This window comes from Conger conger, chromosome 5 (genome assembly GCF_963514075.1).
Source record: "Conger conger chromosome 5, fConCon1.1, whole genome shotgun sequence".
Classification (NCBI taxonomy): Eukaryota; Metazoa; Chordata; class Actinopteri; order Anguilliformes; family Congridae; genus Conger; species Conger conger.
The window spans coordinates 60,733,275-60,750,168 of record NC_083764.1 but is presented as its reverse complement, the minus strand read 5'-3'; the positions used below and the strand labels follow the sequence as shown (position 1 = coordinate 60,750,168).

Here is a 16,894-nt window from a genome sequence, read left to right as displayed (position 1 = left end):
GATGTGAGCGTCTGGTTGAATGTTCTGGAATTTACCTGTACGATGTGAGTGTCTGGTTGAACGTTCTGGAATTTACCTGTACGATGTGAGTGTCTGGTTGAACGTTCTGGAATTTACCTGTACGATGTGAGTGTCTGGTTGAACGTTCTGGAATTTACCTGTACGATGTGAGTGTCTGGTTAAATGTTCTGGAATTTACCTGTACGATGTGAGCATCTGGTTGAATGTTCTGGAATTTACCTGTACGATGTGAGTGTCTGGTTAAATGTTCTGGAATTTACCTGTACGATGTGAGCATCTGGTTGAATGTTCTGGAATTTACCTGTACGATGTGAGTGTCTGGTTAAATGTTCTGGAATTTACCTGTACGATGTGAGCATCTGGTTGAATGTTCTGGAAATACACCTGGATGAGTCTTAACTGAACATTCTAATGCTCATGTCACAATCACGACTGGTTGCTGAAAACAATGGCGTTCTAGAACACTCATAATAAGAATAAAAAATAAAACTCTTCAAAGGATTATCACTACCCTGACTCTTTTGAAGCAGTGCAGTGCTATGCGTCTCTGTGGTGTTTCTGTGTGTGCTGTAAGCCTGTTGTGTGTTTCTCACTGTGGTGTGTGCGTGCGTGTATGTGTGCCTCTGTGGTCTGTTGTTCCTCACTGCCTGGTCTCTGTCTCCCCTGCAGAACGCTGTGTGTAAGGAGATCATCCCCACCAGCGAGTTCATCAACAGCAAGCTGAGCGCCAAGGCCAACCGGCAACTGCAGGACCCGCTGGTCATTATGACCGGCAACATCCCCTGCTGGCTGATTCAGCTGGGCAAGACCTGGTATGTACACACACACACACACACACACACACACACACACACACACACACACACACACACACACAGTACACACACACACGCACACACGCATGTTTTCGTGCTGTAGCCCATTTTTTGACATTTACATTACATTTTTGGCATTTGGCAGACGCTCTTATCCAGAGTGACATACAGTTGATTAGACTAAGCAGGAGACAATCCTCCCCTGGAGCAATGCAGGGTTAAGGGCCTTGCTCAAGGGCCCAACGTTTGTGCGGACCTTATTGTGGCTACACCGGGATTAGAACCACCGAACCGCCGACCTTGCGTGTCCCAGTCATTTACCTTAACCACTACGCTACAGCCCGTTGCTCATTTGTTTTCATCCTCCCTCCCTCCCTCCTTTCTTCCTCTCTCTCCAGTCCCTTCTTCTTCCCGTTCGACACGCGGCAGATGCTGTTCTACGTGACCGCGTTCGACCGCGACCGCGCCATGCAGCGCCTGCTGGACACCAACCCGGAGATCAACCAATCAGACTCTCAGGACAGCAGGGTGGCCCCCCGATTGGACAGGAAGAAGGTAGTGCCGTGGGAGAGAAGCATGACGTTTGTTGTGTGTTCACCTTTCTCTATTTGTCTCTCTCTGTCTCTTTCTCTCCGTCTTTCTGTGTCTGTCTCTCTTTCTTTGTCTCTCTGTCTCTCTTTCTTCCTGCCTTTGTCCCTCTCAAATTCAAAATGCTTTATGAATAAAATGCCTCTCTCTCTCCCTCCCTCCCAGCGCACGATAAACCGGGAGGAGTTGCTGAAGCAGGCTGAGTCCGTGATGCAGGATCTGGGCAGCTCCAGAGCCATGCTGGAGATCCAGTATGAGAACGAGGTACGGTCTCTGAACCAGAGGAGGTTTAAACCCCCAGGTCTATACAAGTCCCACAGTCTTTAATTCAGCGTACCCCCCCGGTTCTCTCTGCAGGTGGGTACGGGACTGGGTCCCACCCTGGAGTTCTACGCCCTGGTGTCTCAGGAGCTGCAGCGGGCGGACCTGGGCCTGTGGAGGGGCGAGGAGGTCGCCCTGCCCCACCCCAAAGGTACGGCTCTATGGGGCCAGAGGAACCACACTAACCCAAAACTTATTTTTAAGCAGGTCTCCACTATACACACAGGAACTCTTAATACCAGAGCATTTCTACTGTGCACTCTGAACTACCTCTAAGATATTTCAGCAATGACCATAGTGCCAAAAAGACCAGAATGGCTTTGCTATGAAGACCAGTACATTTCAGATATGACCACAGCACCTCTTAAGACCAGAATGGTTCTGCTATACACACAGTGTTCACACCTGAAAGACCGGAGCACATTGCAGTGAGTGTTTTGAATGAGATTGTCTTCTGAACAAGAGAATGTTTGGTTAAACCGTTAATGTGAAGTCATAAAATGGTATTTTGAAATCATGGTGGTTATATTCAGTATGTGTACATTGTGCTGGAGCTTTCACAATCTGAAAGTTAAAAGTTGAACGATGACTGAATTGGCCCATCATCAGCACAGTAGACTGTTGAATGTTGTGGGTCAATTTTGACCTCAAGTCCGTTTTTGTTCGGGTCGGTATAAGGTTTTGCGTTGTGTAGGACATTTTGGACCTCAGTGTCCCCCAGGCAGTGCTGATCCCCCTTTCTCTCCCCCTCCCTCCCTCCCTCCCCTCAGGAGGTCTGGAGGGCACCAGGTACATGTTCGGCTCCAGGGGTCTGTTCGCCGTTCCGTTCGGGAGGACCACCAAGCCGGCGCACATCGCCAAGGTCAAGATGAAGTTCCGCTTCCTGGGAAAGCTCATTGCCAAAGCCGTCATGGACTTCAGACTGGTGAGGGCACGCCGGTTCTCCTAGACACGTTACCTCTGCGCGCTCTCCTTTCCACCGGGGCGTTCTGTGTTCTCTGACATTTCAGAGATGCTCCTGATGACATTACATTCTGTTCTTGGTTGTGGACGCACTGCTTGTGACTTTTCTGAGACGTTGTTGTAACGTTGCTGTGACAGTTGTGCTCTAGTTCAGCGCTACTAAAGTCCACGTCCTGCGGGCCGCAGTGTCTGTAGGCATTTACTTCAACCGTGCGCCACACCACCTGATTTCACTAATTAGCTCATTATCTGATCCAAACAGGTAAAATAATTGGTGAAATCAGTTTTGTGTAGTGCCGTCGGAGCAACAGTAACACTGCTCTAGTTGGTTGTGGAAGCATTGCCCCTGAACGTTTCGGAAACGTTGCTCTAACGGTGCTCTGACGTTACACCCCTGTTCTCCTCGGGACGAACGTTTCGGAGATGTCGCTGTAACGTTGCTCCGATGTTGCGCTCCGTTCTCAGCTGGACCTCCCCCTGGGGCTGCCCTTCTACAAGTGGCTCCTCCGCAACGAGGCGTTCATCACCTCCCACGACCTGACGGAGGTCGACCCCACCGTGGCCACCTCCATCCAGCACCTGGAGGACATCATCCGCCAGAAGAAGAGGCTGGAGCAGGACCGGTCACAGGTGAGTCACACCCCCCCCCCCTCCCCCTTCCCCTGTCCCGTCCCGCACCCCAAATCAGAATGGGACCGAGTGACTGGGGCTGAAGAGCTCCCTCCATCCCTCTCCCAAAACCTCCCCTCATCAAACCCCAAACCCCAGACCACCTTGCCTGTGTCTCCCCTGGCTGACCCTCTGTTACAGTAATCTAGTGTTGGGATCAGTTCTCTGTTTTAGTAATCTAGAGATGGGATCAGTTCTCTCTGTTGCAGTAATCTAGTGCTGGGATCTGTTCTCTGTTTTAGTAATCTAGAGATGGGATCAGTTCTCTGCTTCAGTAATATAGTGATGGGATCAGTTCTCTGCTTCAATAATCTAGTGATGTGATTAGCTCTTTGTTGTAGCAATCTAGTGTTGGGATCAGTTCTCTCTGTTGTAGTAATCTAGTGTTGGGATCTGTTCTCTCTTCTTCAGTAATCTTGTGATGGAATCAGTTCCCTGATCAGTTCTCCAGTGACTGGGTCAGCGGTGTGGTTGTGCAGTACTCTGTTGTGACTGTAGGAGGCGCTAACCCCCCTTCCTTCCCCAGACGCGGGAGACGCTGCAGCAGGCCCTGGAGGGCCTCAGTATGAACGGCTGCTCGGTGGAGGACCTGGGGCTGGACTTCACCCTGCCCGGCTTCCCCAACATCGAGCTGAAGAAGGGGGGCAAGGACATCCCCGTCACCATCCACAACCTGGAGGAGTACCTCAGGGTAAGTCTCACACACACACACACACACACACACACACACACACACACACACACACACACACACACACACACAACCTGGAGGAGTACCTCAGGGTAAGTCTCTCTCTCTCTCTCTCTCTCTCTCTCTCATACACACACACACACACACAACCTGGAGGAGTACCTCAGGGTAAATCTCACACACACACACACACACACAACCTGGAGGAGTACCTCAGGGTAAATCACACACACACACACACAACCTGGAGGAGTACCTCAGGGTAAATCTCACACACACACACACACACAACCTGGAGGAGTACCTCAGGGTAAATCTCACACACACACACACACACACACAACCTGGAGGAGTACCTCAGGGTAAATCTCACACACACACACACACACACACAACCTGGAGGAGTACCTCAGGATAAATCTCCCTCTCTCTCTCTCACACACACACACACACACACACACACACACAACCTGGAGGAGTACCTCAGGGTAAATCTCACACACACACACACTCACACACACACACACACACACACACACACACAACCTGGAGGAGTACCTCAGGGTAAATCTCTCTCACACACACACACACACACACACACACACACACACACACACACACACACCCAGAAGCTGGAGTAGTAACCACAGGGTATATTATGCTCTCTCTCTCTCTCTCTCTCTGTAGCTGGTGGTGTACTGGACGCTGAATGAGGGCGTGTCCCGGCAGTTTGAGTCGTTGAGGGAGGGGTTTGAGTCGGTCTTCCCCCTGCATCACCTGCAGTATTTTTACCCAGAGGAGGTACGTTACCCCCCCCGCTCTGCACCCGTCCACACACTCACCCAGTCACGCCTCATTCATCCACGCTTTGCTGCTGTGGAGGCTTACAGTCCCACTGTGTGTGATCAGGCTACTCTCTGGGCTAAAGGAGACTCTCTGGGCTATCTAGCATCATGTCCGTTTTGTTTCTGTGTTCTTCGAGCACCTGCTGACCCTGAAATACCCGGCTACGGCCTGTAGCGTAGTGGTTAAGGTAAATGACTGGGACATGCAAGGGTCGGTGGTTCTAATCCCGGTGTAGTCACAATAAGATCTGCAAAGCCGTTGGGCCCTTGAGCAAGGCCCTTAACCCTGCATTGCTCCAGGTGAGGATTGTCTCCTGCTTAGTCTAATCAACTGTACGTCGCTCTGGATAAGAGCGTCTGCCAAATGCCAATGTAATGTAATGTAAGTATGACTCTCCGTCTCGAACCCCCTGCAGCTGGATCAGCTGCTGTGCGGCAGCCGGACTCACAGCTGGGACGTAAAGACCCTGATGGAGTGCTGCAGGCCTGACCACGGCTACACACACGACAGGTAACCGTCTCACCTGAGCCGTAACCACGGCTACACACACGACAGGTAACCGTCACACCTGAGCCGTAACCACGGCTACACGCACGACAGGTAACCGTCTCACCTGAGCCGTAACCACGGCTACACACACGACAGGTAACCGTCTCACCTGAGCCGTAACCACGGCTACACACACGACAGGTAACCGTCTCACCTGAGCCGTAACCACGGCTACACACACGACAGGTAACCGTCTCACCTGAGCCGTAACCACGGCTACACACACGACAGGTAACCGTCTCACCTGAGCCGTAACCGCAGCTATGCACACGACCGGTAACCGTCTCACCTGAGCCGTAACCGCGGCTACGCACACGACAGGTAACCGTCTCACCTGAGCCGTAACCACGGCTACGCACACGACGGGTAACCGTCTCACCTGAGCCGTAAGCACGGCTACACACATGACAGGTAACCGTCTCACCTGAGCCGTAACCACGGCTACACACACGACAGGTAACCGTCTCACCTGAGCCGTAACCACGGCTACGCACACGACAGGTAACCGTCTCACCTGAGCCGTAACCACGGCTACGCACACGACAGGTAACCGTCTCACCTGAGCCGTAACCACGGCTACGCACACGACAGGTAACCGTCTCACCTGAGCCGTAACCACGGCTACACACACGACAGGTAACCGTCTCACCTGAGCCGTAACCACGGCTACACGCACTACACACACACACACCTAGTGGCTAAGGTGCTTGATAGGGACCTGGAAGGTGTGTGGTTCAAGCCCCAGTGTAGCTGTTGGGCCCTTGAGCAAGGTCCTTAACCCCACATTGCTCCAGGGGGGATTGGCTCCTGCTTAAGTCGAATCAACTAAGTCACTTTGAATAAAAGCACCAGCTAGATAACATGTAATGTAACGTTTGCAGGACCACTGTATAAAGCTTGCGTTTCTGTCCTCAGCCGGGCCGTCAGGTTCCTGTTCGAGGTTCTCAGCAGTTTCGACGCCGACCAACAGAGGTTGTTCCTGCAGTTTGTAACGGGGAGCCCCAGACTGCCTGTTGGAGGTAGAGAACTGTTCTCTAAAACGTGTATTTCTTCCACCAACTGTCACAAATTGCCTCCTCCCTCTTGCACGTTTAAATGTCTTTATTCCTCCCGAGTGTCGCGTGTTCATCGTTCCCCAGCCGCGTCGCGTGTATTCCGCCCCCCCCCCCCTCACCCCTTGCCTCTGCGTCCCAGGGTTCCGGAGCCTGAACCCGCCGCTGACCATCGTGCGCAAGACGTTCGAGTCGACGGAGAACCCGGACGACTTCCTGCCCTCGGTCATGACCTGCGTCAACTACCTGAAGCTGCCGGACTACTCCAGCATGGAGGCCATGCGCCAGAAGCTGCTGCTCGCGGCCCGGGAAGGCCAGCAGTCCTTCCACCTCTCCTGATCCCTCCCCGCGGGGGCCCAACCGCCTCCTCCGGGGGCCGTCAGACTGTCTGTTCCCCTGGTCCGCCACAGGGAGGCGCTGTGCTCAGCCTTAGCAAAAATCCACCCTGCTGAACCGACACCTGATCGATGTATAGAAAATACCCCCTCTCCCCACCCCCAATTTCTCCCACGAACTTTACACCACCCACAGAAATCAGACTACACTAATCTTCAGTTGAATTTAATGTTTAAAAAAATAATAATAAGTCTGACATTTTAAATTTGGTTTGCTGTGAGATATTTAAATTAAAAAAAAAAGGGATTTCTTTTCCTTAAGAAAAGGCAGAAATAATAAAGGTGACTGTGTACTTGGAGGTATGTGTGAACCAATTTATGCACTGGCTCAAAAGACCCTCTGCAGAATAACATAACTGGGACATTAACTTCTCACCTCTGATAGGACAGCGTCACTTGTCATTGATAAGCCTTCCTGTCTGATTGGATTGCTCTTTTCTGCTCTGACATTCTGATTGGTGGCACTCCGCGTGCGATTGGTGGGCTTTTCCGATGTTCCTGGCCTCTGACTGGATAGTGTTGAGCTCCTCTGGCAGGCTTCATTTCTGATTGGTGGGCTGTTCCTCTGGTGTTCCACGGGGTCGGTTGGACTGATTTTTAATCCAATTTTATTTCTGGTTTGTATTTTGGTTTTCCCAAATCTTTTGGGAAAGCAAGTGGTGGTGGATTTGGAGGCTGTAAGTATTTAACTGTTTGGTTATGTGCTCTTTCAATGGATGTCAGAGCAACATGACTCTAATGTCAGCCCAGTCATAGAGGGAAAGATGTTACCAAACAGCTCATCGTGTAAAAGTCACACACTTTCCATGAGGAATGCAGTTATTGTCTGAAAAGTTTAATTTCATTTCAATATTTAGCAGATTCTCTTGTCCACAGCAACTTGCACAACACCCCAGTTGGGAGCTGAACCCATAACCCATTTTTAGCTACAGGCTCAGTCCCCTACTGTCCCAAAATACCCAGGGGAGGGGGTTCACACCAGTCCTGGGGGGCTGCATTGTCAGAGGTACCCTCCCCCCTTACCCAAAACCTGCCATCCCAATAAAGCCCTCTGAACGTTAAAATAATTACTTCATGTGCATGCTTTTAGAAAAAGTGCACACATTATCCGGGGGGTGTCAAAATGAAGAACTGGGGGGGGACCGTAGCATCTGCGACTGGTGAGTTTAAACGGATCGTGCGAGCGGCTCAAACGCACCCGGAAACCCTGCAGGTGCTGCGGTTCTCCAGCGCGGCGCACCCGTTTTCTATTCGCCTGGGAGTTTTGCATTTCACAGCTGAGCGCGCGTGCGTGTCGTGGAAGGCACCGGTACGTGTATGTACAGTGCCAGCGGCTGTGTTTCCTGTGCTGGCTTTTCTGAGCTGTGGAAACGGACTGCACTCAGCCCATGTTTTTACTCGAGAATAAATAAAACTGTATAACGTGCGTCTGTTCGTGTTTGTTTCCGTTCTTTCGGCGTATGGGCTATTTCTCTGGCTGGGGCTGAATTAGCTCTTGAATGAATGAATGACACGCAGAGTGCATTTGATTCATACAAACATTTAACTGCGTAGAATCATCGAAACCACAAACCGCTATCCTCATGATGTTGCGGAGGGTGTGTGTGTGTGTGTGTGTGTGTGCGTGCGTGTGTGCGCGCGCGCGCGCCCTTGGGTGACACATTTTTCTCAGCATCTCCCAACAGTATGCCACAGCAAATGGATGGGTCTATCTGTGTGTCCCATCTTGTGTATATGTGCATGCGTTTCTCAGGGTTTACCATGTTGATTGGATACAGTGATGGTCTGAACCAGAATGGAGAGTCGGTAATGGACTCGGCTGGTATAGGGTAGCTGGAACCTGGAGATGAACTTCGGGTTAGTTATTTTCACAAGCGCACAAGGGATAGGAATGATTTGTGTATTGGGAAGAAAATTTACATTCTAGTGCTATCTTTGCTTTGTCAAACCCTTGAGTGAGACTCGGGGTTTGTTTAAATGAGAGAAGAAACATGTTTCGGAATGTAGCTGATAAGTAAGTGGAATGCGGACAGAATCCCAGAAGTTCAGATCGCTTTACATGGGATGATCTATGATGATTCAAGACAAACTTGAACTATTGGCCCCCCACCCGATACGAAATTTCATAGAGCGGTTACGTTGTTGGAACGGTCACTGTCTGTTGTGGAGCGCAACACCTAAGTCCTCTGAAAGTTTTGCAGCCATCCACCGCTAAACTTATGCAAGTCACCGTTACTGAGCAACAAGAAGGGATATACTGAAGAATAATCGTAAATAGGCCAAATATGCATTGCTGCGTGGAATCACAAATACAGCTGTCAGGGTTATATATCGAGGATTGAGCGTCATCACCCACCGACCCACAAACATAAATGTAAATCCCCTAAAATGTGTAGTCTCATACGTTTACAAAGGAAGCCGTGCAAACAGCCATCCAAACTGTGATCTGTCTACAGCTGTGCATGTGGCGGACCGACCCGGAACCCTCCCCTGCAGGTCACCCCTGATCCGAATTCTTTGAGGGGGGAAAAAGGTGGCGCAAGGGGCGGTGCAGGCGGGGCTCCGTTCTCGCACTCCATTGGAATTCGCAGTCCGCCTTCTCCGAATGAGCTGCTCCGGACCGCTGTGGCAAAAGGAGACGCCGGGGTGGACATCAGTGAATCACCAGCCACCCGCTTAGAACCGCTAGCTACATCGTGATAATATGTGGCAGCCAGCAACAGAGAGACTGCAGGTAAAAATCACACTCATGTATACCGTTACGTATTTGTCATATTTGACTAGCTAATAATTGTTTCATTTTTAGCTAGATGGCTGTAATGTAAAAAATCGATCGAGTACCTTCAACGTGATTTCTGGGCAGACACTGCAATCACGTCTGGCCAGTTAGCTAAGCTAGCTAACTAACTAGCTTTCTATGCTAGCTAGTATGCTTTTGTGGAAATCGGAGTGCGTTTTACAGCTAAGCTAGCTAGCTTCATGGGGTTCAGGTGTGCAATAACCCAGGGTTTTCGGTACTGTATTGGTAACCTATCAATTGGCTAAGCGTGTTAGTTTCACAAGTTAACGTGCTAATTATTTTTGAGAAAACAAATCTGTCTTATCAGTAAGGCGACTGCCCTCACCACGGCAACGCGAGATCCAGTTATGCAAGCACGGTAGCGTTTACAACATAGCCCGTTAGTCCACTAACGTTACATTTAATGAATTAGGTGAGCTAACACCTCCAAACTGAAATATTAGCTTCGCCAACTTTTCTTTCCGTAATGGTGCTCATGTCGAGCTTCGATGTTTTTCTCAAGTGTCTAACACTAGCTAGCTAGCAAGCAAACGCGGCTAACAGTTAGCTATATTTCAACTTGCCCCAGTCAATTAGCTAACGGGAATTGTAAAATAACTCAATGGACATGCATTGTTTACGAGCTTCTGTTATGCGAATCCTTCTGAAAGCTAACTGCTAGCTGACGTTGCAAGCTAAGTTATTATTAAGTTAAACTTAGTCGTTTGCTAGCTAAGACCGGGTATTACTGCAAACTATTTCGCCCCCATCCTCCCCCATGTTTCCCCTGTAATGTTAACGGACTGTTAGCTCCAGCTGGCCAAGTGAATTATGTAATATTTGTCTGTGTTCTCGTTAGTTAGCTAAAGTTATATCTCCAAGTTAGATTAATCGACGTATCGCCCTCATCCAAGTATGAGTGAGAAAGCTCGGCTTTTTGGACCTCGTTTGTGTGTAAGTAAATAAATGATCAATGACGCGTGCGTTATTCCCCAGGGTACTGGGTGCGCGGACTGGCACTCTTTTTCCCGGCTCTGTAATGTTCTCCAGATGGCACTAGACGGCTTGCCAAGTGAACTTGCACAATCCCACCCCCAGCCCCCTACTCACATCGAGCGCTAGGCGGATTACATGGAGACGTTTGCGAGGTGGTGCTGTCGTGTCGACATATGGATCTATGGAACGCTGTCACCCTTCAAAGAGGAATGTAACCCAACAAAAGCGTTTTAGAGAAATTATGGAAGCTTTGCGTTTGAGTGTGTGCATACGAACGATCACATCTGGAGTTGAGGGGTACGGACTGTACTGCAGTATAGTTTTAGAATAATGAGCCGTACTGATGCATATCTTACAATGTTCCTGATGCAATTGGCAAACTCTCAAACTGGATTATGGTGGTAGAAACAGATTACAGCCATGTATAGAATCAAGATTTAAAATAAGCATACTAAACTTCGACCACATGTTTACTTGCTTTATGTTTAGTCACAGAGAGGGCCCAAGTACAGGAATGTACCGGACTGTGCCTATAGCAAATGGGGTTCGTTAACGTCATCAACTCTGCTTCATTGGCGTGCAGTGTTTATTAGCTTTCGCCAGGTGCCTGTGAAGATATCTCACAAAAGCCATTGTTTGCAACGAAGTGACGTCGGTACAACCTTCAAACTGACGAGTTTGCAGATAAGCAATTCATAACAAAGCAGTAGTTTAGGCTAACATTGATTAGCCGGGGCTAGTGGCTGCGGCATGCTATCACATAGACGCATACAGCACCGCTGCTGCCTGTGTGTTCTCTGTTCTATAACTGTGTCATACACTGTGTTGTCTGGTCTGTTAGCTGTGTCTTAAGTGTGCTTCACTGTGGTATATTCTATAAGTGAACTGGTGTGCTGGGTGTACTTTGTAATTGAATAATTAAGGACATTATGTTGAAATGAATAATGGATAATGGCCCTACTGGACCCAGGTTCCCCCAGCCCTAGTGTGTAGTAACACAGAAGGGGTCGTAGCACTCTCTCGCTCTGGGCTAAGATTGACACACTGGCCTGGCACAAGGGACACCTGGTACAGTATGTCTTGTTTGCTGTGACGTTAAGTATCAGTACAGATTGTGTTCTTCTACAGACACCCACTGAGCAGACTAATCTTGGGAGCTTGGGTAGAGTACACAATGTCCCAGATATGAGGGCCCTAGACCTTGTAAAAAAGAAAGAAAAAAAACCAAGCACTGGACTGGTCTGTTCATGAAAGCCATTTGTCTCACAGTGGTGTTTTGTCTGTTCTTTTTCTTTTTTCTTCTCCTTCTATCTTTGCGATTCCCCGTTTCAGCACTTCCAGACGATGCTGAAGTCTAAACTGAACGTGCTGACCCTGAAGAAGGATCCCCTGCCCACGGTGGTGTTCCACGAGCCAGAGGACATCGAGCTCCGCTCCACCACGCCGCTGCCCAAGAACCGAGCCCCCACTGGCTACAAGGTACAGCCTCTGTCAGGCTAACACCGGGCCCCTAGAGGCTACATGGTACAGCCCCTGTCAGGCTAACACCGGGCCCATGGAGGCTACAAGGTACAGCCCCTGTCAGGCTAACACTGGGCCCCTAGAGGCTACATGGTACAGCCCCTGTCAGGCTAACACCGGGCCCCTAGAGGCTACAAGGTACAGCCTCTGTCAGGCTAACACCGGGCCCCTAGAGGCTACATGGTACAGCCCCTGTCAGGCTAACACCGGGCCCCTAGAGGCTACATGGTACAGCCCCTGTCAGGCTAACACCGGGCCCCTAGAGGCTACAAGGTACAGCCTCTGTCAGGCTAACACCGGGCCCATGGAGGCTACATGGTACAGCCCCTGTCAGGCTAACACCGGGCCCCTAGAGGCTACAAGGTACAGCCCCTGTCAGGCTAACACCGGGCCCCTAGAGGCTACATGGTACAGCCCCTGTCAGGCTAACACCGGGCCCCTAGAGGCTACATGGTACAGCCCCTGTCAGGCTAACACCGGGCCCATAGAGGCTACAAGGTACAGCCCCTGTCAGGCTAACACTGGGCCCCTAGAGGCTACATGGTACAGCCCCTGTCAGGCTAACACCGGGCCCCTAGAGGCTACAAGGTACAGCCCCTGTCAGGCTAACACTGGGCCCCTAGAGGCTACATGGTACAGCCCCTGTCAGGCTAACACCGGGCCCCTAGAGGCTACATGGTACAGCCCCTGTCAGGCTAACACCGGGCCCCTAGAGGCTACATGGTACAGCCCCTGTCAGGCTAACACCGGGCCCATAGAGGCTACAAGGTACAGCCCCTGTCAGGCTAACACTGGGCCCCTAGAGGCTACATGGTACAGCCCCTGTCAGGCTAACACCGGGCCCCTAGAGGCTACATGGTACAGCCCCTGTCAGGCTAACACCGGGCCCCTAGAGGCTACATGGTACAGCCCCTGTCAGGCTAACACCGGGCCCATAGAGGCTACAAGGTACAGCCCCTGTCAGGCTAACACTGGGCCCCTAGAGGCTACATGGTACAGCCCCTGTCAGGCTAACACCGGGCCCCTAGAGGCTACATGGTACAGCCCCTGTCAGGCTAACACCGGGCCCCTAGAGGCTACAAGGTACAGCCCCTGTCAGGCTAACACCGGGCCCCTAGAGGCTACAAGGTACAGCCCCTGTCAGGCTAACACTGGGCCCCTAGAGGCTACATGGTACAGCCCCTGTCAGGCTAACACCGGGCCCCTAGAGGCTACATGGTACAGCCCCTGTCAGGCTAACACCGGGCCCATAGAGGCTACAAGGTACAGCCCCTGTCAGGCTAACACTGGGCCCATAGAGGCTACAAGGTACAGCCCCTGTCAGGCTAACACCGGGCCCCTAGAGGCTACAAGGTACAGCCCCTGTCAGGCTAACACTGGGCCCATAGAGGCTACAAGGTACAGCCCCTGTCAGGCTAACACCGGGCCCCTAGAGGCTACAAGGTACAGCCCCTGTCAGGCTAACACCGGGCCCCTAGAGGCTACATGGTACAGCCCCTGTCAGGCTAACACCGGGCCCCTAGAGGCTACAAGGTACAGCCCCTGTCAGGCTAACACCGGGCCCATGGAGGCTACATGGTACAGCCCCTGTCAGGCTAACACCGGGCCCCTAGAGGCTACAAGGTACAGCCCCTGTCAGGCTAACACCGGGCCCATGGAGGCTACATGGTACAGCCCCTGTCAGGCTAACACCGGGCCCCTAGAGGCTACAAGGTACAGCCCCTGTCAGGCTAACACCGGGCCCATAGAGGCTACAAGGTACAGCCCCTGTCAGGCTAACACCGGGCCCATAGAGGCCTCAGTCTAATTAACTGCAAGTAGCTTTGGATAAAAGCGTCAACTAAATAATTACATATTTATCATTATGGCGGTTTAGAGTGCTGTTTGCATAGTGACTGGCAAACGCGTCCCGTCTGTTCGAAAACCCGAAATCTGAAGTGTGCCGTGCCGTTCCTGTAATGTGCTGGCGGGGGCACGTTGTAATTATGCGAAACAATCTCCTTTGTCGCAGGCTTACTGTAAGCCCCCGTGGCATGCGCGCGGAGGCTTTTACTGCACTTCTGGAACGGTTTATGGGAAAGGATGTTTATGTAGAGGGCTCGTATGCACAGGGTCATAGGGCCCCATGTGTGCCAGAGTGGCCCTGCTAGGGCTGGGTAGTGTTGGCGATTTTAGTCCACCCCCCCCCCCCCCGCCCAGTTACCTTGGACAGCTAAATGATGGATGGGGGTATATCCCCTGGGCGATGCCAATTTACTCGCCGTGCGATTTGACAGGTTAGAACTCGGTGGGGTGTGCTTTTTCCGGCGATGTGATTGGATAAAAGTGGGGAGTGTTGAGCCGGCCATTCAGAAGACTGCCTGCCCTGCTGTTCACTTTGTTGCCATGACAATCAAACTGGGGTCCAGGTTTGGAAAAATGCTATGGAAGTGGGCCAAAATTGTCGATCAAATGGAGTGGATTAAAATGCCATTAAAGCAATTATATTGGCAGTAAATTATTCATCCGTCATGTTGCATAATGTATGGTATCATAAAACGTTTGCATGAAGATTGAATGATTTAAAGATTTATGTCAGCAGTAATACATAATTGAACAATTATTCCTCCACTGAATGGCGACAAGGCTTGAAGGGGTCCAGACGTTTATTGTACTTTTTGGTGTTGATTTTGGAACAATGGTTTTAAAGCTATGAGCTCAAAAACAATTTAAGTCATGAGAATTGCGGCGTGTCAGATGCCGGTTCCCACAGGGCAGTGAGAACATTGCAGCATTACTGCTTTTGCAGAGAACTGAACTCCAGCCCATTTTGGCTTGTCACTTGCCAGTATCTGAACAATATGGAAATAAAACGTGAATTTATTGAATAGGCTACGTACTCAGAGTAACGGTGTGGAGTCTATGCGGCACACACGGCAGCTCAGCTTGCACCCGTACACTGGGTGTGTGACGCTGGAAATGCCTGTGTGCCCTGGCCCTTCGGGAGGGAGTTGTGCAGCCCTGCGTTAGTTACCTTGTGTGTGTGTGTGACACAGGATTTCACCTCAGCTATGGCAGCCATTTTGAGGTCTTCACTTAGGGGGTGAACAGGGGTTACTTACTGTACATTCGCTGATTGTCTGGGGTTTATTTACATTCCATTCTCATAGACAAGGTCACCGTCATGGCCCACATTGGCCACACACACACACACACACACACACACATATACAGAAGCGCACACACACACACACACACACACACACACACACACACACACACACATACTTTCTCGCACCCAAACAAACAAACACGCAGTTAAGAGTTAGCACACAGGAGATAAAATGTAAAAGTGATACTAGACCAGTAGTGTTTGCCCTGAGTTGCAGCGAGTGCAGGCCCTGATCTGACTTCTCGATGGATTTATGTGTGTGTGTGTGTGTGTGTGTGTGTCTGTGTGTGTGTGTCTGTGTGTGTCTGTGTCTGTGTGTGTGTGTGTGTGTGTGTGTGTGTGTGTGTGTGTGTGTGTGTGTGTGTGTGTGTGTGTGTGTGTGTGTCTGTGTGTGTCTGTGTGTGTGTGTGTGTGTATGTGTATGTGTATGTGTATGTGTATGTGTGTGTGTGTGTGTGTGTGTGTGTGTGTGTGTGTGTGTGTGTGTGTGTGTCTGTGTGTGTCTGTGTGTGTCTGTGTGTGTCTGTGTGTGTGTCTGTGCGTGTCTGTGTGTGTGTCTGTGCGTGTGTGTGTGTGTGTGTGCGTGTGTGCGTGTGTGTGCGTGTGTGTGCGCCTGTGTGCGCCTGTGTGCGCCTGTGTGTGTGTTGTGTATGTGTATGTGTGTGTGTGTGTGTGTGTGTGTGTGTGTATGTCTGTGTGTGTCTGTGTGTGTCTGTGTGTGTGTGTCTGTGTGTGTGTCTGTGCGTGTGTGTGTCTGTGCGTGTGTGTGTGTGTGTGTGTCTGTGTGTGTGTGTGTGTGTGTGCCTGTGTGTGTGTGTGTTTGTGTGTATGTCTGTGTGTGTCTGTGTGTGTCTGTGTGTGTGTGTGTGTCTGTGTGTGTGTGTGTGTGTGTGTGTGTGTGTGTGTGTGTGTGTGTGTGTATGTGTGTGTGTGTGTGTGTGTGTGTGTGTGTGTGTCTGTGCGTGCGAGTGACCTGTTTTTAACTAGATGTATTGAATGCGGCCCCTCTCTGACCTGCAGGTGGCGTACCTGGGCAAGGTGACGGTCTCAGGCTCCCACTTCCTGTCGGGCTGCACGGAGTCGGCTGTGGCCGGCCTGTGGGAGGGGCGGGCCCGGGGCGACGCCCCCCAGGCCGACGCCCTCCTGGAGATCCGCCCCTTCCAGGTGCGCCTGCGGCCCCTGGACGAGCGGGGCGGGGCCTCGGTCGCCGCGGAGACGCACCAGGTGTCCCGCATCGCCTACTGCACGGCGGACCACGGCGTCAGCCCCGCCGTCTTCGCCTGGATCTACCGCCGCATCGACGACGACCTCACCTTCCGCATGGACTGCCACGCCGTGGAGTGCGCCAGCAAGGTGGAGGCCAAGCGCCTGGCGCACGCCATGATGGAGGCCTTCCGGCAGACGCTGCAGCGCATGCACAGCGAGGGCCGCATCTCCGCCCCCGCCGACGCCGCCCCGGCCCCCGCCGACGGCTGAGCCCCCAAACCTGCCTGTGCGGGAGAGGGGGGGGGGGGCGGCGCTTCACAGGACAGCACTG

General features: G+C 51.5%; 2 protein-coding genes across 8 annotated transcripts in view; both read left to right on the top strand.

Moving 5' to 3' along the window:
- Window positions 1-8,336, top strand: part of LOC133128048 (E3 ubiquitin-protein ligase TRIP12-like) — a 30,587-nt gene extending 22,251 nt beyond the window's left edge. For all 5 annotated transcript variants that reach the window (XM_061241270.1, XM_061241269.1, XM_061241265.1 and 2 more), the window contains exons 30-40: window positions 691-833; window positions 1,235-1,391; window positions 1,590-1,688; window positions 1,782-1,896; window positions 2,516-2,670; window positions 3,174-3,338; window positions 3,904-4,068; window positions 4,756-4,869; window positions 5,330-5,424; window positions 6,379-6,482; window positions 6,658-8,336. In XM_061241270.1, coding sequence (XP_061097254.1) covers window positions 691-833; window positions 1,235-1,391; window positions 1,590-1,688; window positions 1,782-1,896; window positions 2,516-2,670; window positions 3,174-3,338; window positions 3,904-4,068; window positions 4,756-4,869; window positions 5,330-5,424; window positions 6,379-6,482; window positions 6,658-6,854 — 1,509 coding nt within the window. In that variant the 3' untranslated portion in view covers window positions 6,855-8,336. The remainder of the gene's footprint in view (window positions 1-690; window positions 834-1,234; window positions 1,392-1,589; window positions 1,689-1,781; window positions 1,897-2,515; window positions 2,671-3,173; window positions 3,339-3,903; window positions 4,069-4,755; window positions 4,870-5,329; window positions 5,425-6,378; window positions 6,483-6,657) is intronic.
- A 344-nt stretch (window positions 8,337-8,680) lies between these two features.
- LOC133129458 (PTB-containing, cubilin and LRP1-interacting protein-like) lies at window positions 8,681-16,894 on the top strand. 3 transcript variants are annotated; one of them, XM_061243573.1, is made up of 4 exons: window positions 8,681-9,284; window positions 9,367-9,644; window positions 12,018-12,164; window positions 16,378-16,894. In XM_061243573.1, the coding sequence occupies exons 2-4, from the start codon at window positions 9,615-9,617 to the stop codon at window positions 16,831-16,833; spliced, it is 633 nt and encodes a 210-aa protein (XP_061099557.1). In that variant the 5' UTR covers window positions 8,681-9,284; window positions 9,367-9,614; the 3' UTR covers window positions 16,834-16,894. The 3 variants fall into 3 exon arrangements, with proteins under 3 accessions (XP_061099557.1, XP_061099556.1, XP_061099558.1); XM_061243572.1 differs by having other exon boundaries at window positions 8,681-9,644; XM_061243574.1 differs by lacking the exons at window positions 8,681-9,284; window positions 9,367-9,644 and adding an exon at window positions 10,728-10,982.